At 43.7% G+C, this 26,952-nt stretch overlaps 1 protein-coding gene across 1 annotated transcript in view; it reads right to left on the bottom strand.

Moving 5' to 3' along the window:
• The window catches only part of GLDC (glycine decarboxylase), an 86,340-nt gene that overhangs the window by 24,770 nt on the left and 34,618 nt on the right, over positions 1-26,952 (bottom strand). Inside the window, exons 5-16 of the mRNA XM_055134388.1 lie at positions 26,491-26,568; positions 23,548-23,695; positions 23,055-23,251; positions 21,799-21,895; positions 20,595-20,700; positions 17,227-17,366; positions 16,722-16,802; positions 15,537-15,634; positions 15,078-15,162; positions 14,854-14,895; positions 12,138-12,280; positions 1,290-1,365 (exon numbers count right to left, since the gene is read on the bottom strand). Coding sequence (XP_054990363.1) covers positions 1,290-1,365; positions 12,138-12,280; positions 14,854-14,895; positions 15,078-15,162; positions 15,537-15,634; positions 16,722-16,802; positions 17,227-17,366; positions 20,595-20,700; positions 21,799-21,895; positions 23,055-23,251; positions 23,548-23,695; positions 26,491-26,568 — 1,291 coding nt within the window. The remainder of the gene's footprint in view (positions 1-1,289; positions 1,366-12,137; positions 12,281-14,853; positions 14,896-15,077; positions 15,163-15,536; positions 15,635-16,721; positions 16,803-17,226; positions 17,367-20,594; positions 20,701-21,798; positions 21,896-23,054; positions 23,252-23,547; positions 23,696-26,490; positions 26,569-26,952) is intronic.

Raw genomic sequence — 26,952 nt, 5'->3', positions numbered from 1 at the left:
ATGTCAGCCATCTAGCAGCCTTTACTGAGCAACAGGAGACCCTGTATTTCCTTTCTGGTTCCCTGGAAATGTAGGCACTGTGGCAAAGGCCAATTATAGTTATAAAGTCATCTTTCTCAGAAAGTTCAAGTACTCAAAACCATCAGGAAAACCAAGTAGAAAAAAACCCACACACGTTGGCATATCTATCTGATTTTAGCTTGATCTCTTTCTGGCTTGGCACACATGTGCCATGTATGTGGCCGGAAGTCAAAGTTTTCTTCAGTTCATAACTATTCAAGATATCTGAAAATCTAATTCTGTTCCCCAACCACGACACAGACCTGGAAAAACACACCTGTGAGATTCGAATGGACACACCATGACAGGAGAAAAATGTGTGTTCCTCTCCCTTTTTGTGAAAGTGAAAGTTTGAAAATCTATCACAAAATTCAGGCAACTAGCCATACGCTATTCTCTAGTTTCAATAAAACCACAAACGGAAAAGGATTGGGCTATCACCTTCCCCACCCCACGAAACTGAGCAGCCAGGCCATTTGGCACCCTTCTCTCTAACTGCCTGGGTCAAGCAGATGCCTTTGTCCCGCCCCTGAGCCCTGCCGCCTGGCTCCCCATCAGAACTCCATAGCCAGTTCAGTGCAAGCTGGTCATCGCCGAAACGAGCTTCAGAAATACAAACTCCACTCCAACTTAAAGCCTGTGTCAGAACAACTGCCAAGGATGTGCTTTGGGGGATGAGAATCGGGTCAGGACCACTGGTACCTACTGGCACCCACAGGGTATCAAGAGCACTTAGGGTCATGGGGACTAAATTTCCATATCCAGAGAAACTACAAACCAGGACTCTGGATTGTTCTTCATCTCTTCTGTGTTGCTTAGAACTGATGATCCCCTGGTACGGATATATTTATTCAATAAATATTGTTTGAGCAGTCACATGACCAGCACTGTGCTTCGGCACAGTTGGAGTTACAGCAGAATGAAAGTTGCGTCTCTGCCTTTGTCCAGCCCTTCTCTGCCCTTTGCTGAGCCAAGAGCAGGTGGCTCAGAACTACGACATTCCAGCCACCGCCTCCCTTGACCCCCTAGGGAGAGTCTGGCGTTTACAGACTGGCTTTGAGCCTTTGATCTCTGAATGTTTACCCTCAAAGGGATCCACTGAGAGGTGTTGGAGGCAAGGGTTGTAATGAGAAGTTCAGTTTTGGGGATATGTTCTCCCTGCGGCTTCTAAGAAGGCCTGGAGGAAGGAGGGCTGTGGAGCTGGGCCCCTGCGGCCTGTCCATACTCACGGTTCGGTGTCTCTCTCCCTTCCCGTCCAAGTAAGCTCGGATGGTGGTCAGCCCCGCATACTCGCCCTGGGCTCCACTGCAGAGACAAGAAGAGAAGGATCAGGCCTTGGTGACTCCACTTCCCTTTACTCTTTCAGTCTTCTTTGGACATAGGCCAAATGTTCACCAACACGTGGCACACAAAATTGACACAGAGGCACTAAGGGACTCAGATTTCATACGGTCCCTTCCCTATCCATCTCAGGACTGGGGTTCCCAGCCCCATGCACATGGCTGCGGGAGACGGGCCAGACCATCTGCACAGTCCTTGAAGGCACCGAGTTGGAGCACATTTAATGACTAACATTTCAATGAGTCCATCATAAGCAGTTATTGTTCTCAGTGCTCCATGCACAAAGAAAAGGAAAGTGAGTAATAGATTCTAAAATCTCATTCAAAATGTGTGTGTCATCCAAAAGAACAAAAGCAACCGCTGTTGGAGAGGATGTGGGGAGAAAGGGACCCTTCTACACTGCTGGTGGGAATGCCGGCTAGTTCAGCCCTTTTGGAAAACAGTATGGACGATTCTCAAAAAACTAGAGGTTGAGCTCCCATTTGACCCAGCAATACCACTGCTGGGAATATATCCCAGAAAAGCCAAAAAGTATAGTCGAAGTGACATATGCACTTATATGTTCACCGCAGCACTGTTTACAATAGCCAGAATCTGGAAAAAACCCGAGTGCCCTAGAACAGATGACTGGTTGAAGAAACTCTGGTACATCTATACAATGGAATACTATGCAGCTGTTAGAAAAAATGAGGTCATGACGTTTGCATATAAGTGGATCAACATGGAAAGTATCATGCTAAGTGAAATGAGTCAGAAAGAGAGAGACAGACATAGAAAGATTGCACTCATCTGTGGAATATAGAATAATAGACTATAAGACTAACGCCCAAGAATAGTAGAAATAAGTACCAGGAGATTGTTTCCATGGCTTGGAGGCTGGTCTCTCATTCTGGGTAACTCAGGGAAGGGACCACCAAGTAAAATGTGGTTGGAGGTCATGTGGGGGAAGGGTGATGTGGGCGGAATACAGACTAGAGACTGAACACAATGGCCACTCAACACCTTTATTGCAAACCACAACACCTAATCAGAGAGAGAGAACAAAAGGGAATTCCCTGCCATAGTGGCAGGGTGGGGTGGGGGGAGACGGGACTGGGGAGGGGGGGAGGGATGTTGGGTTTACTGGTGGTGGAGAATGGGCACTGGTGAAGGGATGGGTTATCGAACTTTGTATGGGGGAAGCATGAGCACAAAGATGTATGGATCTGTAACTGTACCCTCACGATGACTCTCTAATTAAAAATAAACTAATAAAAAAATTATTTGGAAAAAAAAATGTGTGTGTCCTCCACTTCAAATAAATTACACCATCCTCTGTGTGGGAGACCCCGTGGCACGGGCGCTCATCCCTTCTCCCAATTTGAGATGGGACTCTAAAAGTGTGTGATGGGGCTGGAGTGCTATTACTGTGGATAGGGTGCTTGCCTTGCAAGCAGCTGACCCAGAATCTATCCCTGGCATCCCATACGATCTTCCAAAACTTGCCAGGAGGAATTCCGGAGTGCAATGTCAGGAGTAAGTGCTGAGCACCACCAAGAGTATGGCCCCCAAACAAACAACAAAGAAAGATGATTTCCAGACTCTGGCACTACTGAGCAAGTGAAGAGGCTGGGCAGGCTAACTAATAAGGATGAGGGACTGGAGCAATAGCACAGCGAGTAGGGCGTTTGCCTTGCACGCGGCCGACCCAGGTTCGATTCCCAGCATCCCATATGGTCCCCTGAGCACCGCCAGGAGTAATTCCTGAGTGCAGAGCCAGGAGTAACCCCTGTGCATAGCCGGGTGTGACCCAAAAAGCCAAAAAAAAAAAAAAAGGATGAATGGTTGGCCCAGTATATTTATCTGGCACTCTGTACGGGTAAAGGCAATACATGTGGACACTATAAGCATTTTACATCATCTATATGGTCCTCCAATACCTCCAGGAAGTAGATATCCTCACTGCCACTGCCCGCCCACCCTGCCCCCTTTTCACGTGCCTGAAGGAGGAGTCTGGGGTCCTGGGGACCAATAATGAACAAAATAGCTGGTCATAAGTTGCTTCCTTTGTAAGTTTTGCCTCTTATGGACTGAAACTAGGAGGACACATGAGGTGTTTGGACATCAGATCTTTATCACCTATCTATTCCTGAAAAGGAGGCAAGTGCAGCTCATGGAAAATCACTGACTCGTTAGTTGTTTATTCTTAGAATGTAGAGACCAAGACCCAGCAACTCACTAGGAATTTAAAGAAGCAAACTCTACCAAGAGTACCTCTAGAATACAGAGCAAATAAGCTTGTTCAAAATAAAGTTCTGGGGGCCACAGCGATAGCACAGTGGGTAGGGCGTTTGCCTTGCATGCAGCGAACCTGGGTTCAATTCCCAGCATCCCATATGGTTCCCCTGAGCACTCCCAGGAGTAATTCCTGAGTGCAGAGCCAAGAGTAACCCCTGAGCATTGCCAGGTGTAACCCAAAAAGCAAAAAATATAAAAATTTAAGAAAATAAATGAAGTTCAGTTCTGTTCCCTATCCCAGATAGTCAGTAATAATGTGACTTTGGGATGAAGAGAGACAGTACAGAGGGTAGGCCACTTGCCTTGCATGTGGCCAACTCAGGTTCCATTCCTGGCATCCGATATGGTCCCCCAAGCCCACTAGGAGTGATTTCTGAGTGCAAAAGCTGAAATAGCCTGAGCACTGCCAGATGTGGCCCAGAAACAAAAAAACAAAACCAAAATGGATTATATATTCCCTCTGTGTCTTTCTCAGGACTTTTATTCATGTTTTGTTGAAAGACCAATCAAGGTGTTTATAGAGTAAGAATGAAAGAAGAAACTCAGAGCTTATACGCCAGATATTCTAGAGAAAGGCAGAAGTATGTTAAAGACTTGGCCATAAAACTGGTGGGTATTATTATTTTACCTCGATTGTCTTAAAATCAAATTTTAGGGAGCTGGAGCGATAACACAGTGGGTAGGGTGTTTGCCTTGCACACGGCCAACCAAGGTTCGATTCCCAGCATCCCGTATGGTTCCCTGAACACCACCAGGAGTAATTCCTGAGTGCATAAGCCAGGAGTAACCCCTGTACAATGCTGGGTGTGACCCAAAAAGCAAAATAAATAAATAAATCAGATTTTTTAAAGTGGGTCAGGGTTAGGGAAACAGATTCCTAAGCTCATGCTTCGCCTGCAAGAGTTCGATTCCTAACACAGCATGGTCCCCTGAGCATTGTTGGGTGTGGCCCCAAAACAAAAGAAGAAACAGAAACAAAGAAATCCCACATATATTCAAAAAGTGCAAAAACTATGTTTTGAATACCACATAAGGCATACTTCTGCAGTAATATTTAAATGAAGAGAATTGTTGGTGCCACCTACTGGTGGAAATTTATTATAAAATTATTATAAAAATTGCAGATTATTCGGATAGAAAGCACCAGAAAATGAGAAAATGACCACAATGACCACATTAGAGAGGCATCTAGGATAATGTAGGATAGTGTGTGTGTGTGTGTGTGTGTGTGTGTGTGTGACCAGATATATATGGTTTTGGGGCTATGCTTAGGACTTACTCCTAACAGTACTCAAGGGACCATATAAGGTGCTGGCAATTCATCCAAGGTTAGTGGCATGTAAGGTAAGCACCTTATTCAGTATTATTTCTCCAGCCCTTATTTATTTTTTAATAATTTTTAGTTATTAAAATTATATAACCTCACATGTTAGGTCATACTAATGTTAATGTCAAGGAATTGATGTATAGCATTCCTGTATCTCCCCTGCCAAAGTGCCCTCTGGTAGAAGGTCTGGGATACTTTGGTGGTGAGGGTGGTACAGTGACTGCCCATCAACTCCATAAACACTAACACTGCTATAACCACACACACTTTACTACTGAGGGAATCTCCCCTTTTGTAAGTCTAGGGGAGAGGGAGGGGACTAAATCCCCCAAAACAGGAAACATTCTTAATTACTGCCTGCCCATTAAGCATTTAGACATGGGACCCAGATTTAGCTCACAGAATACCATGAGCAGGGAGGGAAGTGACTCTTGCACTGTCATGGTCTCAATTTGCTCTCCAGTGGCTTCCTTGAGTCTAGCCCTGAAGCTTTTTCCCTCTGCTTTTCCATCAATTCTGAACCACCGGTATCTTCTCCATAGACCCCCTTTCTGAAAGCTTCTAACCCAGAGCATTTACTGTTGCTTTCTACGACGGTGTTAGGAGGCCCCACTACACTGCTGTCCCTTATCTGTGGACAGGTCTAACAAAGGGAGTCATTGTTGCTCACTGGGAGATTCTCCTGCCTCTAAAATCAAAACCCTCTTGATTTACTGCATGCTTTGCAAGAGCTGGCCCTAAGAAAAGTGCTCCTCTGGATCTCACTTGCCTACTCTTTCAGAAGGAGATATGCAACCTAGTTTATTGATGAATTTTTAAAAGTGATTTTAATGAGATAGTGTACTGGAAAGGCACTTGCCTTGCACGTGGCCAACTCCAGTTCAATCCCCAACATGGAGCACAATTCCCCAAGCATTACAGGAGTGACCAGGAGTGGGCAGAGAGCCAAAACTAGACCTAAGATAGGGGCGGCAGATAGAGTCCATGCCCTGCCAAAGGCGCAGTGCTTCACCCACCCATATCCACTCCCACTGCCGATTGCCACAGCTTCAGGACTGATCTCAGAGGCCACAGAGACACCTGCAGTTGATTGTCTCAGCTCCAAAGTCCCTGAAGCATGTGTCTGCATATTAGCTGTTGAAAACCTCCAAACTTCACAGAGCTGACAGCCCAGGAGAAAAGAGAAAATTGGATGGAAAACTGAGTAGAAGTTCCAGTAAGTTCAATGAGTGAAGGCCCAACTCTCACCTAACAGCTTGGTAAACCTTCAGGTCATGCCATTAACAACCCCATTATGAGATATGTAATAATTAGGAACATAAAGTAAATTAATTGGTGCCTGCTAAGGGAGCAGGCTTAGGGCATGCTAGTGGGAAACTAGGGACATAGATGAAGGGAAAGGCACATTGGTAATAAGACTGGTGGTAGAATATTGAGTACTTGAAACAACTATTGCTAAAAATTTTGTAAAACACGGTGTTTAAATGAAGTTAGAAAAAAATTTTTTTTTCTTTTTTGGCCTTTTGGTTCATACCCGGTAATGCACAGGGGTTACTCCTGGCTCATGCACTCAGGAATTAACTCCTGATGGTGCTCAGGGGACCATATGGGATGCTGGGAATCGAACCCAGGTTGGCCGCGTGCAAAGCAAATGCCCTACCTGCTGTGTTATCACTCCAGCCCCTAGGGAAAAAAAAATTTTTTTTAATAGGCCCTTGCATTCCGCCGACTGGGGTTGGATCCCCAGCATCCCATATGGTCCCCCAAATCTGCCAGGTCTGGTCCCTGAGAAAAGAGTCAGGAGTAAGTCCTGAGCATCATGGAGTATGACCCGCAAGACAAGTCAAAAAACAAACAAACAGTTAGGATGGAGACCACCCCTCAGTATTCAGAGAGACAGAGTCCAGCAGGATTGCAAAACACACACTGAGACTTTATTATTCCAGCTAGCCAGGGCCGAGCTGTCCTGCCGAAGCAGGAGGTCAGAGCTCGACCCCGAGGGCTTACAGCCAAGGGTTTATATAGCCATCCTGGGCACTCAGGCCTCAGGAGCAAGCATAAAGATAAACAATTCCAAAGGCAGAAATAACTTCAAACATTTCATAAATGAACAAAAGCATACTAGAACAATATATCAAAAAAACATGTCCAATTAGGAAGATATTCCCAATTCCCATACATGAAGAAAGCAAGGCATTCCCATACGTCAAGAAAGCATCTTATCAGTTAGACACAGGATACAAGACACGGTGTACCGGTTCCTGACGCTCCAGCTCCGTGTCTGTATAAACACCAGGTAGTTCTTTTAGTCCATTAGCTCAGTCATATATCCTTCCTGGCCAGAGCTGCTGCTCACCAAGTGGTACTGTCAACCAATTAGCTCAGCTAAGTCATATATCCTTCCTGGCCAGAGCTGCCCCCCTACAATCTTTACGACCAGGGTGAGAAGAGATGAGCTAACTGCTTCTCACACAAACAAGCAAAAGAACCAAAAAGGGGACCATGGCTGGGGAAAGGTTGAAAAACACTGAACTAAACCTCCTGCATTATTTTTTCTCAGTGGCAAACTCCCTCCCCAAGCCAAGGCTGCACAGGAAAATTCCCTGGAGGCCCAGAGTCCCCCCACCCCCCACCCCCCACCACCCGCCGCCCACAGATCCAGACTCAATCCTGGACCACATGGTTCCCAAAGGACCACCAGGGGTGACTCCTAAGCACTGAGTCAGGAGTAGGCCCTGAACATCATTGGTTGTGACCCAATAACCAAAACACACATGTGCACATGCACCCAAATCACCCAGGGAGCTACTAGTCACCCTCAAGGACATTATGCAGCTTTATAAAAGGGAAAGTACTCTCCAAAGGCTCCCCAGGAATTCTAACATGCAGAAATAACTGAGAACCCCTGCACTGCACCCCTGGGTGTCTTCATTATGTGGGAGCCAAACCAACAAATTAACATCACAGTGAAAACTGTTAGCTAAGCCAGTTCCCAGGCCCCAATTCATATTTACTGATTGAGAACCTCTTGGAAGCAATGATTCAGTGAGCCTCACACATGAGTTTCAAAGACACAATAAACAATAACCAATGATCATGCCCTGTTCACACCTTTTTTTAAGAATCCTCCCAGGAGGGGATTCTGGAGAGCAATTGTCAGCTTTATTTACATTTGGGATCCCAGTTAGCAGCTTTCAAAGGGAAAAACAACATCCACTACTCTTACAAAACAAGTGACCTTAACAATTACAATTTATCTTTCATTTGGATACCCATGGAAGATGTTAATTACTGTTTCTATCTGTTTGAACCTTGCATCATGATTCTAACACAGTAGTTCTGAGCTGGGATTTGTGATTGGCTGAATGATTTTAAGAGAGTGACAGTGCCATGGGGTACACGTCCAAACAAGCCATGCTGGACACAGCAGGAAGCTGAAAGGCAATTATGTCCTACTTGGCTGATTTCTCTGCAAGCTGAAAATGCCTTCCATGTTTGTAAAATGAACATATAAATAGAAGGCATGGTGAAAAGTTGCTTGCTTCAAGTACTCGATTTTTGTAGACTTGTTTGTGGTGCTGGGGATAGAACCCACACTCTACCTCTAAGTCACAGCCAACTCTTTTAAGTTTTTTTTTTTTTTTTTTTGAGCTTTTTGAGTCACACCCTGCGATGCCCAGGGGTTATTCCTGGCTCTGCACTCAGGAACTTCTCCTGGCCATGCTCAGGGGACCATATGGGATGCTGAGAATCAAACCCAGGTCAGCCAAGCACAAGGCAAACGCCCTACCCACTGTGCTATTGCTCCAGCCCCTCTTTTAAGACTTTGAAACAATGTTGGGATTCACACCATAGCTGTGTGTCAGTGCCACAAAAGGCTGTAACCCCCAGAAGCACAGCAAGTTAAAACATTTTTAAATGTGCAAGCGAGCACCACGGCCAGAATGTGCTGCCCCTGAAAGCACATATGAGCATGGCAGGGACCCCCAGACGCAAGCAGAATGCATGGCTTCAGTTACATGTGCCCCTGGGGAGCTGTGTGCAAACATCAGGCTTAGCAATTCTCAGTAAGCGGGAGCACTGCATCCAGGGAGGCACCCCGAAAGCCCCACAGTTGTATGTGGGACCACAGCCAAGTATATATGCATCCCCTAGTCAAAAAGAACAACTTCAATAGGAAGTTTACCATGGTGATGTGCTACAGGGGAGAAGGGGAGCTAGGGCAACTGTGGAGGGAAATGACACTCTAGGTGCTGGAGTGTTTTATGCATGAAACCCTATCATTTGAAGGGACAGGTGTTGGAACATTATATGACTGAAACCCAATCATGAACAACTTTGTAACTGTACATCACTGTGATTCAATTTTTAAAAATTAGAAAAAGAAAAAAGAAACACCTACCATCAACAGTATTGTAAAGCATGGTGCCTAACATCAGTAATTTTTAAAAAATTCTCGAATGGCCAAAAGGCGCATGAAAAAAAATGTTCTTCATCACTAATCATCAGGGAAATGCAGATCAAAACAATGAGATATCATCTCACACCACAGAGATTGGCACACATCTAAAAGAACAAGAGTAACCAGTGCTGGTGTGGACGGGGGGAGAAAGGGACTCTCCTTCATTGTTGGTGGGAACACCGACTGGTCCAACCTTTTTGAAAAACAATACAGACATTCCTCAAAAAAACTAGAAATTGAGCTCCCATTTGACATAGCAATACCACTTCTGGAAATATACCGTGGGGACCCAAAAACACACAGCAGTAACACCATCTGTACTCCTATGTTCATTGCAGCACTATTCATAATAGCCAACATCTAGAAACAACCTGAGTGCCCATGAATGGATAAAGAAACTATGGCACATCCACACAATGGAATTCTACACTGCTATTAGGAAAAATGAAGTCATGAAGGGCTTGAGCAATAGCACCTCGGGTAGGGCGTTTGCCTGGCACGCGGCCGACCCAGGTTCAATTCCTCCGTCCCTCTCGGAGAGTCCAGCAAGCTACCGAGAGTATCCCACCCACCCTCACGCAGAGCCTAGCAAGCTACCCATGGCGTATTCAATATGCCAAAAACAGTAACAAGTCTCACAATAGAGACATTACTGATGCCTGCTCAAGCAAATCGGTGAACAATGGGAGGACAGTGCTAGAGTGCAGTGCTATGAAGTCACAAAATTTGCCTACAAGTGGATGGACATGGAGAGTTAAGTATCATGCTGAGTGAAATTAGTCAGAAGGAGAGGAACAGATATAGAATGACTGCATTCATTTGTGGTATATAAAAAATATATATAGTAGTAAACTATCCATGACTAGAAAAACAGGGTAGGAGGACAGGTCAATGGTTGGAATCTACCACAAGTGTGTATGGGACTGAGTGTAGGTGAGTTAAAGAAGAGACCAGTATGATAATAATAGCTGAGATTGAGAAGAACTGAGTGTTAAAGGATATTTCTGATAATGCTTCAGTGTCAATATTGCAAACCACAATGCCCAAAAGGAGAGAGAGAGAGAGAAAGAAAGAAAGAAAGAGAGAGAGAAGAAAAGTTCCTGCCATAGAGGCAGGTTGAGATTGAGGGTAGGGGGTGGGGGGTGATGGGAGGGAACCTGGGAACACTGGTGCTGGGATATGTACACTGGTGGAGGGATGGGTGTTGGAATACTGTATGACTGAAATCTAATCATGAACAGTTTTGTAAGAGTCACAGTGATTCAATTAAAAAATAGTAACATATTTTTTAAAAACACCAAAATTTCAAGAGTGAATGGGAGTAGAAAGAAAAAGAGGAGAAAAAAGTATAAAAGAATTAGACTAAGAGTTGTGGAGAGCTAGTACAGTGAGTAAAGTATTTACCTTGCACGCAGCTGAATTCAAATATGGGGCACCATATATGGTCACCCCCGCTGCCAGGAGAGGTCCCTGAGCACAGAGGAGTAAGTCCTGAGCCCAGCCAGGTATGGACCCAAAACCAAATCTCCAAACCTGAATTAGACATGGAGGGGTGGCGAGAATGCTTGAATGCATGCGTTAGCATGCAGGAAGCCTAGATTTCATCCCCAGCACTGCATGGTCCCCTGAACTCTGAGCACAGAGTCAGGAGTAGCCTCTGAACTGTGCTTGATAGGTGCGCTCCACACAAAAAATGGTGTTTTGACACTGAATTTTTCAAGTTCATGATGGTGCAACAGTGATAGATATTCAGTAGAAATTATTTTCAATTTGGAATTTGAACATCCTGTTTCCTTGTTTTGCTTTTGTTTCTGGCCCATTCCTGGGGGTGCTCAGGGGTTATTCTAACAGAAACCACTCCTGGCAGGGTCAGGGGACCATATGAGATGCCAGATCACTTCTGGTAGTCAGGGGATATATGGGATGCCAGGTTCGAACCCCGGTGGGCTGCATGGAAGGCAAACACCTTACCCTTTGTACTATCACTCCAGCTTCTAAATGCTCTGGTTTTCACTTTATGTAGAGTAATTAATAAATCACATAAGATAGCCAGTAATTTACCACAAAATATGTTTTTTGCAAGATTACTTTCTCTAAAACCTAAGCTAATACAACCATTCTAAACACATTTAAGTTAGGCCAGACTAAGTTATGATGTTTGGCAAGTTGGATAATATTAAATGAATTTTCAGCTGATCAGGGTGTAACCTGTATCTTGAAGATCTTAATTCTTGATGCTGTATCACTAATAGTTTACAAAGGTGATCCACAATAAACCACAGTTCTCAACATCTACAATCAGTCAGGGCTGGGTACAATTTTTGGTAGCAGAGAAGATGTCGTAGGAATAGCATTGTAAAACAAAATAAGAGATTTGCATCTTATACATCCTTCCATCTCAGAATATTCCATTTTGAACACAGACATCATGGTGCAAGAATACTTAAGCAGCCACAAGGAGAGATCCACAGAAGAACCAAGCCCTTGATCAAGACCCTCAACTGCAGTCTGGTCACCAGTTCATCACTGACTTTCCAGTGAGGTGTATGAAGCCACGTGAAACTGCCACTCAATTCTCTGAATGATGTGATATTACTGCATCAAGCCTCTAAAAGTTGGGCCAAATGTTGTATAATAGATAACTGAACTAAAGAGAAGAAATTGCCTCACCTGTTTGGTTGGAAAGAGAATCGGTCATAGCCTGTAAGTTCACACAAATCCTTCTCAAGCTCTCGGAAAAGCTGCTGGTACCCTTGAGCCTGGTCCAGAGGCACAAATGGGTGGATGTTTGCAAATGCATCCCATGTGATTGGCTGAAGAGCAAGGGGGAGGAAATAGATGTGATTATAATAGTAACAAGAAAAACAATTTAATAATGGTGATGATACCATTAGTTAGTACATAGTACTTTCTAAGTCCCAGTACTGGTCTAAGCATAATAATCTATTTAAATCTCAACATAGTGCTGGAGAGATGGCTAAAGAAGGTGGAGTATATTCCTTGCATGCAGAAAGCCCTGGTTGGATCCCTTACACCACGTGGTCCCTGGAACACCACAGGGAGCAATCCCGAGTGCTGAGCCATGAAGTCCCCTAAGTATGTGTGTCTGTCAAAGAAATGCAGTCTTGTTTTTTGAAGTGTTTCTTTGGCCTTCAGTTTACAAGTGGGTCCAGAGAAAAAGAAAGGGAATGTGTATAAAAATCTCTTCAGAAATGCTAGAGAAAGAGAGGTTACAGCAATTGCCTAGCAAGTGGCGGCAGTTGTGGTAATGGTATCATCCTAGCACCACATATGGTCCCCAAGCACTGCCAAGAGTGACCCCTAGTCACAGAGCCAAGTGTGGTCCCTGAGCACTGCTGGATGTGACTCCAAAATTAAGACAAAAAAAAAAAATAAGGCCAGAGTACATATAGCAGGTAGGGCATTTGCCTCGCAAACAGCCGATCTAGGTTTCTTTCCCAGCATCCCACATGGTGCCCTGAGTACTGCAAAAAGTAAGTCCTGAGCACAGACCCAGAAGGAAACTCTGAGCGTTGTTGGGTATGGCCCCCCAAACAAACAAAATTTTAAAAATAGATAAAATTTTAAAATGTTTAAAATGTTTCAATGAATGGGTATGGCTTCCTCACATTCTCATGCAGTACTTCTGTCACTTTTTTTTTTTCAATTAGCTGAACGAGACACCAACAAAAACTGCTGAAAATGTAAAATTATTCTTTTTCCTGAAGTGATTTTCCACATAAGAATAAACTCAAGAGCAGGAGTGAGGGGCTGGAGCACTAGCACAGCAGGTAGGGAGTTTGCCTTGTATGCAGCCGACACGGGTTTGATTCCCAGCATCCCATATGGTCCCCCAAGCACCACCAGGAGTAGTTCCTTAGTGCATGAGCCAGGAGTAACCCCTGTGTATGGCTGGTGTGACCCAAAAATGAAAAAAAAAAAAAAAGAGCAGGAGTGATAGTACCATGGATAGGATATTTGCCTTACATGCAGAAAACCTAGGGGTCAAATTTTGGCATTCCGCATGATCCCCTGAGCCCTGCTAGGAGGGATCCCCAAGTGCAGAGCCAGGAATAAGTCCTGAGGACCATCAGCTGGGACCAAAATTAAATAAAAACTGAAAATAAATAAACCCAATGGAATAAAAGAAAAATGTAGTTTGCTAAAGTGATTCCTAACCTAGTAGAATTATCAAACCACAAGAGCAAGTTACACAAATCTCCTGTTAGCAGAAACAAATTAAGACTTAAAATCTCTACCCTTCCAGCATAATGAATAGATGTCTAGAAAGGAAATTGAAGGTTCTTAATTCTACCTGAATTTAAACAACTATAAGTGAATCAAAGTAAATCCTTTTAGCACAGCAGGCTTGTGCCCCTGTACCCCCTTTCTTTGGTATTATTGACAGGTAAAGGGTCAGAGATGCCAGTGTGATGTTTGCAACGCTGTGGCACTAGCAGTCACCAGACAGGTGGACAGCTGCTGGGGAGTCAATGAGTGGGGACTGGCTACTAGGGAACCCCGACCCCAGGCCTCTCTCTAGCACTGAGCCACATCACTGGGTGCCAATATGGCAGGTTTGGACAACGGTGTGAGGGAGAGAATGAAAACAAAAAGACCAACTACTAGTAGTATTCCGATGACTCTAGGGCTTCTGCCAGCAATTTTTCATAGATTTAGACAATCAAGTTGTTATAATTAAAACTTTTTCTTATGGCGGGAGGACTTTGCTGGTGGAAAACGTACCTTTGTGAAGGACAGGTGTTGGAACATTGACTAACTGAAACCAGTCATGAACAACTTTGTACCTGTTTCTCACTCACAGTGAAAGAATCTCTTAAATATCAAAGTAAGCAATCATTAAAGTAGTCATAAAACCAGGGTCCAGAGAGGCAAGGGGTAAAGTGCTTGCTTTGCATGTGGCCCATGACTGAGCCAGCTCAATCGACCACAGTTACTCCTGAGCAGATCCAACCCTTGAAGACAGAAAGGTGCGGCCCAACTCCCACGCCCCCGCCCCCAATCTCACACACACACACACACACACACACACACACACAAACCTTTAAGAAGTAAAAAAAAGGAGCAGCCACGACATAGTCCCAGGAGCTTTCTCTAGTTACCTGCTTGAATCTATAAGCTAGAACACTCTAGAACACTGTCCCTACTAAGTTCCATCTTTTTTTTTTTTCTTTTTGGGTCACACCTGGCGATGCTCAGGGGTTATTCCAGGCTCATGCACTCAGGAATTACTCGTGGCAGTGCTCGGGGGACCATTTGGGATGCTGGGAATCGAACCCAGGTCAGCCGTGTGTAAGGCAAACACCCTACCCACTGTGCGATCCAGCCCCCTCTAAGTTCCATCGAAATAGAAGTGAATACTCACTGCGAGTTCAGATGCACTGTTGAGCTTCATGGTGCAGGACCCCTTCAAGAAACATATCGCAAATGAACCGTGTTAGTGATTTTAGTTTCTGTGGCCCATCTCTCAGCCCTCCAGTCTGTCCAAATGGCCACCCACTTCCCTCCTGCAGCCTGTTAGAGATGACTGAAAGAGGAGGCATCAGAATGGGGTTAGAGGTAGAGGCAAGGGGGAAAACCAATCATTACCAGTGGAATCATGCTGTGAACAAGGGAAATGTCTTTGTTTTCCAGTTTCTTCATATATCGAACTATATTTGTTTCTGAGTGATAGCTGTGAACATAAAACACCACTACTGATTAGGACTAACAAAACAGCAGGAGCTCAGCACATCCTTCTGAAGCACAATAATTCATACTGAGAATCACTTCAAGCACACAGGTCAAATGGGGCCATGGGCAACATGTCAACAAGGCACTCGAGGGAGAGTCTGAAATCCCCTTGAACCTCAGGAGGCACCAGGGCAACATCTGCCTGTGGGCATAAGAGGAAGGCCAGGAAGAAGAGGTTGTTGAACCCCTATGAACTTCAGCCTGATAGTAATGCATCCTGTTAGGAAATAAGGTGTCATCTGCCCAGGTCAGGACTGGAATCTCTACCATGCTAAGGCGCAGCACTAAAAGCACAGACATACAAGCCATGCACACCTGTTGAATACTTGATGTGTGAGGAATGGGCTGGTCCTCTTGAAGGCAGTCCCTGGGATCCCTCTCTGCTCCTCACCCATGCTTTCAGCTACCAGCTCCTGAGTGGAGAGAACACAGAAATGAAAGGGCAGGAATCGTGCCTAAATCCACTTGCAGATTCAGGCATCTGCTCAGTGTGCATTCTGTCAGGACCCTACAAATACTTCTCTGATAGTATTTGTTATTTTGTAATGAGGTTCAGTCTCAAAATTAACAGATAAGCAAGACAGACACCAGGCCCAGATTGCTCAGGACTCTGGAAGCTATTTCTGCTTCTATAGGAAATGTTTCCTTCCACTCATTAATTCTAAAACCACTTATCCTGCACCATATCATGGAGAGCATAGTGGTTAACACCATGACACAGGTCTAGGAACCATTCTGTCTTCACTTTCATTCCAAGGAGTCAAAACATTTCCCCTCAAGTCCTTGTTAAATTTCATTGTTTTGAAACCATGTTAGTTACAAAGATCTACTTCCAGCTCTCAGATAGCATCTCTGCTCCTGGTCTCTGTAGATGCTTTTCCAGTATGAAACACCTGTGGCCCCACCCTCCTTCTCAGTTCTGCATCAGTCTAGAGCAGAGCTTCTTAATTTTTTTTCATTCATGACCCCTTTCACACAAGCAATTGTTAGCAACCCTGGGTTCACATGCTTTTGAAATAGCATACCATCATTTTCATAGAATCTATGTAACCAAGACGGCAATGCCAGTAGCGACAGCTTCTGTTAAACACCAGATGTATGTGCTAGACATGGTACAGCAGGTAGGTTGTTTGCCTTCCACACAGCCGACCTGGGTTTAATCCAAAGCACCCTACATGGTTTCCTGAGTACTGCCAGGAATGATCTGAGTGCAGAGCAAGGAATAAGTCCTGAGGACACCAGGTATGGGCCCCCTAACCCCTCAGAAAACACCAGATGTAATCCGTCCAACTAGCTGCTGTGTGGTCCTCACCAGAGTCCTCAGCAGTGACCCCCAGCTTTATCAGCTGTCACAGGGATGATCAGTGGCAGAATTTTGATAAGATACCCAACCTCAAGCCCCCCCCTCTCTCCCTCACACTCAGACCCACAGAGATAAAGCCATTTTTGATACCAGTTTCAATAATTATGATGAAAAGTGCAAATTTTTTGTTTACTTACTGCAGATGACTCGCAGCCAAAGATCCACAGCAAATCATCCAGATCTTTCTCATTGACTGTTTCATCAAGAGAAATACCAAGCTACAGAGACACAGATGAAAGGGAAACCATCAGCTCTAACTCCTAAATCAGTAGAGAAACCCCAAGAGAGGAAAGGAAAGAACTGAAGGAAACTACCACCCCTTCCAAAGTACTAGAGAACCAGCACCCCATAGAGTCCCTTGCCTCCTCCCAGCCCAAGCTCCACCCACCAGAAGTGATTCCTGAGCTCTGGGCCAGAAATAAACCCTGAGCACCACTAGATGTGACTTCCCATAGCAAACAAACAAACAAAAAGAATACATTTGCCTTTATTTGAAATAGTTATGATGTTGCAAACCAGAAATTGTTAAGAAAAAAATAACTAATTGTCCTAAGGGCCAATATTCTTGTTTTAAACCACTAAGAAAACATGACATATATAACGAATTTGTGGTGGAGAAGGACAAAGGAAAGGTGAACTTACTGTGCCATCCTCAAAATGCCGAAAATTGATTTGGCGCTGGGCAGCCCTTTCCAAGACCTCTTTCACGGGGCAGCCGCACTGAACCTTCAGTGTATCAAAGAACAAGTCGTGCTGGAGCTGGTGGCCAGCTCGCTTAAGACCTGGACAAAACACAATAGTCACCGCCAGCACGGGAGCCTCCAGGACTGATGGAGACAAGACACAAAGGCTTCTAAATCTGACTTCAGTTTGTTCCTGGTCGACCCAGGGTCTGGGTGGTCTATCTTATTTTATTTTTTTTTATTACATTATACTTTGAACCACATCTGGAAGAGGCCAGGTGTCTCTCCTGGCACAGCTCAAGGATGGGAAACTGGGTGCCCAGCATGTGTGCCAGCTCTCTCTCGGAACCCCTGTTGGTCGCTTACAAAAAAATCAAAGATTTAGGGGGCCAGAGCAATTATGCAGCAGGTAGGGTGCTTGCCTTGAATGCAGCCAATCCAGGTTTGATCCCCAGCATCCCATATGTTCCCTCGAGCCCCACCAGGAGAAATTCCTGAGTGCAGAACTAGAAGTAAACCCTGAACATAAATGGGTGAGACCCCAAAACAAACAACAAGAAAAAAGTAAACGTTAGGGGACCAGAGAGATAGTACATTGGGTAGGGTGTTTTCCTTGAATGTGGCTCACCTGGGTTTGATCTTCGGCATCCTATATGGGCCCCTGAGCAGTGCCAGGAGTGATCCCTGAGCACAGAGCCAGGAGTAAGCCCTGAGCACCACTCACCATCCAGAAATACTGACTAACTACATTTAGGTGTATATTCCTGCACAAGAGTTATAAAGGTGTGTGTTTAATTACATATATCTCCAAGGGTATCACAAATGGTGTGCTAAAGAGGTCATAAGCCACCCCATCAATGCTCAGGGAACCTCATATTGCCAAGAATCAAACTTGGAATCTTTGCATACCAGGTATGTGCTTCAATCCTTGAGTTATCTCCCTGAACCTACATATGTTTCTTTACTCTTTTAAACAGTAGTTATATGATCATCCTATAATACACCTTTTACAGATTTATACTGATATTTTAATGGCTCTATAATATTGAAAAACATGGATATCCTATATATTTAACAAGTCACTTTCAAGGTTGTGCTATTATAACATTTCAATGGACACTCTTAAATTAAATATATTCCTAATACTAAAAAGTCTTTATCAAATTTTAGGCACATTGTAAAAGCTTTCTTGGGGGCCAGGGAGATAGCTCAAAGGGCTGACCACATATTCTGCATGCAGGAAGTTCAAATTGGAACCCTGGCACTGCACAGTCCCCTCAGCACTGTCAGGAATATCTCTGGCAACAATAGACCCAGAACCAGCTGGATGTGACCCAAAAACAAGCAAAGAATAAACAAAAGAGCCAAAGAGACAGTATAAGGGGCATGGTGCTTGCCTTGCATACAGCCAACCTGGTTAGATTCCTGGCACCACATACGGTTCCCTGAGCCCCACCAAGAGTGATCCTGAGCACAAAGCCAGGACTAAGCCCAAAACTCCAAAATAAAAATCATACCGATATTACACATAAAATCTTTTTTTTTCAATATAATGGGAAAATACTATCTTTCTGTTTTAATTAATATTTCTTGCTTACTGGTCCAAATAAAAGTTCCTATGTTTAAGCCATCTCTTTGCACACTTCCTTTAAAACTACATTTAGGGGATCTGGAGATATAGAAGAGGTGTTAAGATGTTTGCCTTGCATGTGGCAAAACTCAGTACAATCCCCAATACTGCATATGATCTCCCACACATTGCCAGGGGGGTAGCCTGAGCACTGCCAGGTGTAGCCCAAACCACCCTTTCGAAATTATATTTAGGGTAATTTTCTAACTGTGGTCACCCGCATCTAAAATTTGGATATGTACTTCCTTTCTTTCACATTATGGGGTACTTTGACCCCTTACCTGTAGGGAAGCCCACTGTTCTCTGTTAAATGAGTTACTTTATCTATATCTCTCCTCCCTCATATCCTCTAAACCAAACTATTTTAAGGGCTGGAGAGTACAGTGGGTAGGGTACTTGCCTTCCTTGTAGCCAATCTGGGTTTGATCCCTAGCATCCCATATGGTTCCCCCCAAACCCCACCTGTAGTGATTCCTAAGCACAGAGACTAGAATAAATCCTGAGCACTGAGGCTGGAGCGATAGCACAGTGAGTAGGGTATTTGCCTTGCATGTTGGCAACCCAGGTTTGATTCCCAGGATCCAATATGGTCCCCTGAGCACCACCAGGAGTAATTCCTGAGTACAAAGCCAGAAGTAACCTCTGTGCATCAGCAGGTGTGACCCAAAAAGAAAAAAAACTCCTGAGCAGTGCTGGGCATGGCCCAAAACAAAACAAAAATCAAAAAAACAAAGAACTATTTTAATTCAACAAATAAATAAAATTACATGTAAGGGACTGGGAAGCTTGCTTAGTGGTAAAGCACTTGCTTTGTATGTCTGATGCCCTGAGTTTGAATCCAGGTATATTCCTCCCACAAGTAAGTACATAAATGAAGTAAAATCTTCCCCCTCGCCCCAGTAGCATGTGAGGTTACTCAGTTGTGTTCACAGTTTACTCCTGGCTCTGATCAGGGAGCACTCCTGGAAGTGCTTGGGGAACTATACGCAGTGCTGGAGATAATATAACATGATGTAGCATGTTATATTATATCATGTTATAATATAATATATATACATATATAATAATAATATAGCAATATAATATTGCATGAATATAAACCCAAGTTATATTCATGCTAGGTGAGCACTTAATAGGCTGTACTATCTTTTGGCTCTGCTAAGAGCTCTTTATATTAAAAAATATAAACACTCAGCTATCATAGATGTTGAAAATAGTTTCCTTAGTTTATTTTGCTTTTAATATTGTATATAGTATTGGATGGACATCCAGTTTGCTTTCAGTTTTTTTTAGACTTACCAATTTTTTTAAATTTAATTTTGTTTTTGGGTCAGAGTGATAGTACAGTAGGTAGGGAATTTGCCTTGCCTGTGTCTAATCCAGGTTTGAACCCCAATATCCCATATTGTCCCCTGAGCATCTCTGGGAGTGATTCCTGAGCACAAAACCCTGACCACCACTCGCCTTGGGCCAAAACCAGACAAAATTTAGTTGTGTTATGTATTGGGCCACACCCAGAAGAGCTCAGGGGCTACTTTTAACACAGTGCTCAGGGATCCCCCTCAGCAGTATTTGAAAGATCATGTGGTTCCAGAAATAAAACCCATGCACCAGCATGCAAAGTATGCACTCTAGCCCTTTGGGCTATCTCCCCAACCCCAAACAATCAATCTTATTGTGCCCAATTTTAAACTTACCTTCAGACAAAATCAAAGTGGCATTATGGACCCTTCTGGCGATATGCTTCAGCCCACAGGAACCATGGTAGATGGCAAACATGGCAGCCATATTCGCCAGAAGAGCCTAACGGGGCAAAGGGCATTTAAAGGATTATGTGCAAAACTGTGACAAAAGACAATCAATGAAAAGGAAAGTTCCTTATGCGAGACAGGAACAAAGAAAAAAATATCAGGCAGCCTGTATTCTCTAAGTGCGTTGGGAACAATCAAAGCCTGTCTGAAAACAAAAACAACCTGCCTGAGCGCCCATGGAGGAAAGTGCTTCGAAGATACTTGGAACACCTTGTGATTTGAACACCTTGGGGCTTGATCGATAGTATAGTGGCATCCCATATGGTTTCCCCCAAGCCACACCAGTAGTGATGCCTAAGCACAGAGACAGGAATAAATCCTGAGCACTGCTGGGTGTGGCCCCCAAACCAAACAAAAAACTATTTTAATTCAGCAAATAAATAAAATTACATGTAAGGGACTGGGAAGCTTGCTTAGCAGTAAAGCACTTGCTTTGTATGTCTGATGGCCTGAGTTTGATTCCAGGCACACTCTTCCCATGATTAAGTACATAAATGCAATAAAATCTTCCCTGTCCCCTCTGAATCTTCAAATTTGAACACCTTGGGGCCTGAGTGATAGTATAGTGGGGAGAGTGTTTGCCTTGCACACAGCCAACCTGGGTTCAATCCCCAGCATCCCATATGGTTCCCTGAGCACTGCCAGAAGTAATTCCTGAGTGCAGAGACAGGAGTAACCCCCAAACATCGCTGGGTGCGGCCCAAAAAGCCAGAAAGCGCCCCCACCCCCGCCAAATTTTTTTGAACACCTTCTGAACAGTGAACTAATGCTTCAAGTTTAAACACCATAAGAATTTCTCTCCATGCCACATAAATAAGTCACAAAAAGAAGTTTAGAGAAACGGAAACCAAGAAAATTCCCCAACTTTTTAGGAAATTTGGATAAACTAATCATGACACTTAAATACTCAAAAGCTAATGATGAGTCTTTTTTCCTCCAGAGAAGCTCAACTTCTCTGTTGAACTGTATCTCTCTCTCTTTTTCTCTCTCCTTCTTCCAAAAGTTAAGTATGCATATTCTCACTAGGGAATGAGTAAATGAGTGAGCTGATCTCTGAGTTTAAGGCTGTCAGAGGTGCAGTGTGGTCTACCTGAGCTGTGCAGATATTGCTGGTAGCCTTATCTCTCCGAATGTGTTGTTCTCTGGTTTGAAGAGCGAGACGATATACTTCTTTCCCAGTGGCATCTCTGGGCCAAAGAGAAAATACCAGTTAGTCCAGATACTAAAGCATCAAAAGTTGTCACAGATTGATCTGCTTCATTCCTGTCCTGCCAGCAGTGAATTGATTAAATGTATTTGGGTACAAAGTGAAAAATAAATGGTCCTCTTCTAAATAAGGACTACTAATTTTTAGTTCATGCTTTATAAATTTGAGATTATAAGACATATACTTTATAATCCTAGGAACCCTGAAAGGAAAAATTTCAAGAATTATCTAGTCTGAATGATGGTGATCAAAATCAGTTTTTGGGACCAGAGCAATAGTACAGTGGGAGGGTATATGCCTTGCATGCAGCCAACCCAGGTTTAATCCCTGGTATCTTATATGGTCCTCCAGCACCTAAGTGTAGAGACAGGACTAACTACTGAGTATTGCTGGGTGTGACTCAAAAGGAAAAAAAAATTAAAAAGGAGAAAAGGAATAAAATCAGGTTTTGTTTGTGCTTGTTTTGGAGCCATACCTGGCAGTGCTCAGGGTTTACTCCTAGCTTTGTACTCAGAGATTACTCCTGGCAGTATTTGGGGGCCATATGAGATACTGGGGTTGAACCTTCATCAGTCACATGCAAGGCAAGTGTTTTACCTGATGTACTATCTCTCTGGCACTCTTGATCTAAAATTCGATTAACAAGAAGCACTCAAAGTACAACTGGAAATCATGCAAATAGCTATGGTTTAGGTCTCTGGGAAACTACACCACACTTAATATGTTCAGGGAATTCTCAGAGTGCTTGCTTTCATATAACTGTGTGCAATGTTAAATGGTATTTGAGGGGGAAAAAAAACAAGGTAGACATAAAACACACACCAAAAACAGTTTATCCTTTTAACCTTTCATGAGCCTAAATAATTTCACTTATGTGACTCCAATGCAAACATGTTGTCAGTTATATACATGTATTTCCAAATGCATATAAATGTACAGGGTTTGAGAAAAAGTAGTAGATTATACACCAAGCAGAATCTTTAGATTTCTTTAGAATCTATGTTGGGGCACTTCCTTAACCACCCTAACATGGTCTAGTTAAATCCCAGCAGATATCAATGAAATCTGTATCAGAGAAGCAACTGGAAAAACCACACCCACAGTCAAAGGGGAGAAATATTTTTACGAGAAAAATTTACCTCGTCACTCCCACCATCCTTCCAGGCATCATCCTTACTAAGTTTTCTCTGACAGCGAAAAAGGCTGCATGTGGTCCCCCGTAGCCCAGAGGGACTCCAAATCTCTGTGAGCTGCCCAGGGCGATGTCTACGCCAAATTCTCCAGGAGGTCTCAAGATGCACAAGGCTAGCAGGTCAGTAGCACAGCAGACCAAACTCTAGGAAAGAAAGATGAGAGAAGGTCAGACAAAGTGGGAGACGGCAATTTCTCCATGACAGCAGATTGACTGTGCTGGCTGGGATCATGGGAATGGCATTTCTGAATGAATGTGCAACTAAAAAGCAGCAGAAGTCACTGGAACAAAGCAAACTCAAAAAGAAAAGGTAGAAAGGAGACAGCTTTACTGCTCCAGTGATAAAGGTACAAACATTTTAGATTCTCGCACATGTACAAAACAGTAATTCCATGTTGGGACAACCTTCAAAGACCCCACCATAAGAGAGGATTGCCTACTCCAGTCTCGTGGGCTCTCTCCACGAGTTCTGTGAAGTCTTCCACCTTGCCCTCAGTGTCTGGGTACTGGAAGAGTACACCACACACATCTTTCCCGCTGAAGTCCATTTCATGGGGGAACTTCAGCTCAACAAGGACTCCAGTAAATCTGCAAAGACAGAAGACAAAGAGCAATCAAAACTTGGGTTTTCTGAAGCTGAAGTGATAGTACAGCAGGTACAGCAAGGCCAACCAAGGTTCGGGGCTCACTTGAGCCCCAAAGCACAATGCAGGAGTAACCCCAGAGTGCTGTAGTGGGTGCAGTCCAGAAACAAAACCAAAACTATAATTTTCAAAGGAAAATCAAATCACCTTGTGTAGGATAACATTGGTTTGTCCTTTCTCCCTTGCCACAGGGAGCTTAGGTTTATCAGGTTACACCCATCACAGTGCTCCTGAGGCACTTCCATTCCACTATATTTATCTGTAAACTCCTCTCTATGCTCTCTTCTCCAACCAGTTTACCACCTTTTCCCCCTAATCAGACTGTTAACTTGTAAGGTCAGATTCCTCAGAAATCTATGATTTTCTATGTATGAGTGAAATATTGCCTTTCTCCTCTCCTTATGTCTTTTGAATAGTTCACATTAAAGCAATATCCTTTTGTATGGACAAAAGAAGACCGTTAATATTATGCTTTTATAACTTCGGAGTAAATTGTCTGAACAATACGAACTCCGGGGCATTCTGCTTCCTCAAGTTAAGCCACAGTTGCCCTTAGTTCCTAGCACCCCAAAAGCAGGGTCCCAATGAGGGAATGAATGGACCCAGGGCAAGCTGTGAGCTACCCTGGCATCGAAATGGGCCAGGCCAAAGTGCCACGATACTCAACTATAAGTTGAGAGTATGGTCATGAACAAATGCTGTCATGATCCAAAAGTAATGCCAAGATTAGGACCCTGCTAGGGATAGGAAAGACTAATCTGGCCTGAGCACTGTAGTTTGAGATCGAGATGACCCCAGGAGAACAATTCTATAAGCTTAATGTATCTCTCACTCTGTTCATAGAAAATGATTATTATTATGAATGCCTATATGTTTGTTGGACAAGGAGAGGAGAAACACACCCATGGGATTCGGCTCTTGGGCGGGTCATCCTGCTGAATGAGTATCTGTCCTACAAGAAGCATCCCCTGAGGGAAAGACTTTACCTGTACTGATTGTATGACCTTCGTGTAATTATTACCCAAACCCTTCATGCTTTAGGATTTAACTAGACTATAAGAGGGGGCTGGGGAATCCAGAGCAAGAAGGAGAATGAAGTAGCACGGGGAGGAAGAAGCAGGAGGAGTATGGAGATGGGAATGGAATAAATTGCAACTGATACCAACCAGTCAGGCCCTCATTTCCTCCTTTGTCCTCCCTTTATCATCAAACCTCTCCCCCCCCCCCACCCCGGGATGAAAAAAGCAGCCTAAGACTACCGAAGGCAGGCGGTGGTGGAGAGAGAGAGCCTCCGCCCAAGGCCCCTTCTTATTTTATTTTTAGTAAATATACAGCCTCGTTTCTGTTCACTTGCTGTATTTCCTTGATGCTCCCTCCACTAATAAATAAATAGCCCCCTCATACTGTTCACCCCACACCCCACAGACATACTCCATCCCTAGCTAGCCCTTCACATGTTCTGTTTCTCTTTCACTCGTACATCCCCTCCCTCTCTGTAATAACCTGCTGTAGAGAGAGGACTGGAATATCTTTCTAAGACTAAAGACACTGAGCCCTGTAACAAGAAAGCTATCGCCTCTATCCCTGTGGACCAACTTCAGGTGAATGGGAAGCCATGAGCAAAACAAGGAGGAACACTAAGACTTTCCTCACTACACAAACCATCTAATTTCAGACATATGTCAGCAAACCCACTCTGAAGGGAACTGTCTGGAATCAAAGGGAAGAATGCCAAGTTTTACAAGGAGCAAATGAATAAACAAAACTCAAGTGGCATTTGTGCTGTTTATGTTATCTGATTAGCACAATATGCTTCCCTCTACATCGTACAATACCCAGCAATTAGATGGATTCCCTCTGTATTACTTGTGGAAGAAGACGCACAAATCAAATCAATTAATTATATGGGTTTCATTTTTCTCTCTGCTTTACAGATTTTTTAAATGTCTAAAATACTTAAAATTTGGGGGCTGGAGTGACAGTACAGTGGGTAGAGCGCTTGTCTTGCACACAGCCAACCCGGGTTCGATCCCATATGGTCCCCTGGGCACCTGGCTCTGAATGCAGAGCCAGGAATAACCCCTGTGCATCGCTGGGTGTGACCAAAAAATAATAAAATAAAATACTTAAAATTTTATTTATTTATTTATTTATTTTTGCTTTTTGGGTCACACCTGACGATACACAGGGGTCACTCCTGGCTCTGCACTCAGGAATCACTCCTGGCGGTGCTCAGGGGACCATATGGGATGCTGGGAATCGAACCCGGGTCAACCGTGTGCAAGGCAAACACCCTACCCTCTGTGGTATCGCTCCAGACCCTTAAAATTTTATTTTTATAAAAAGTATAGAAAAACAAGGTAACATTCTATAGCAAGGTTAGAACAAAATGCTGAGTACTATCTTCTAAATTTTGACATATTTTATTTAATAGCAAGAATCCAAAAAGACAGTAGGAATGGAAGTAAAGTATAGGGCCAAGGAAATAGTATAGTAGCTTAGGTACTTGCCTTGCACGTAGTAGACTCTGGTTCAATCCCCAATACACTATATTGTACCCTGAGCACCTCCAAGAATGACCCCTGAGCAGAGCCAGGGGTAAGCCCCACAACAAAAATAAGTAAAATTCAACAACCCCAACTTAAACCAGGTTCACTTCCAATCAGTTTTCAAAGTAAGAGTGAAAAACAGAGATGAGAACGATATCCATGAATTAAAAATGCAAAGATAATTAATTACTTGGCTCTAGTCTGGACGACAGCTATTGTCTGTGGATGACAACGGGGATCAACAAAGAATTTCCTTCTCTTGTTGTGTCTGTTGAAAAGGAAAAATAACAAGCAAACATGAACAGTAATGAAATCAGAGATTTTTCTGAGATGCGAAGCAAAGATAGTATTTGCAGAATATCTGAGCACAGTATAAAAATTCCTAAGACAATGGTAATAATGACGTGCCCTTGTTAGTAGTCAGACTGAAATACATTTTTGATCCCGGGTACCACAATATAGTTTCCCATGCACTGCCAGAGACACTTCTGAGTATAGAGCCAGGAATAGCTCCTGACTACCAAAAAACAAAGTAATTTAATTTACATGGGGTGGGGGGGGGCACGGAGGAAGCAATGTGAAAGATGGTGATTAGGAACAAGTGAAAATCAAAAATGAACTAATGAACTTAGGGGGAAGGAGGCCTGATGTT

This window comes from Sorex araneus, chromosome 1, assembly GCF_027595985.1.
Source record: "Sorex araneus isolate mSorAra2 chromosome 1, mSorAra2.pri, whole genome shotgun sequence".
NCBI classification, from domain to species: domain Eukaryota; kingdom Metazoa; phylum Chordata; class Mammalia; order Eulipotyphla; family Soricidae; genus Sorex; species Sorex araneus.
The sequence above is the reverse complement of the archived record's forward strand: the minus strand, read 5'-3'. Positions and strand labels throughout refer to the sequence as shown.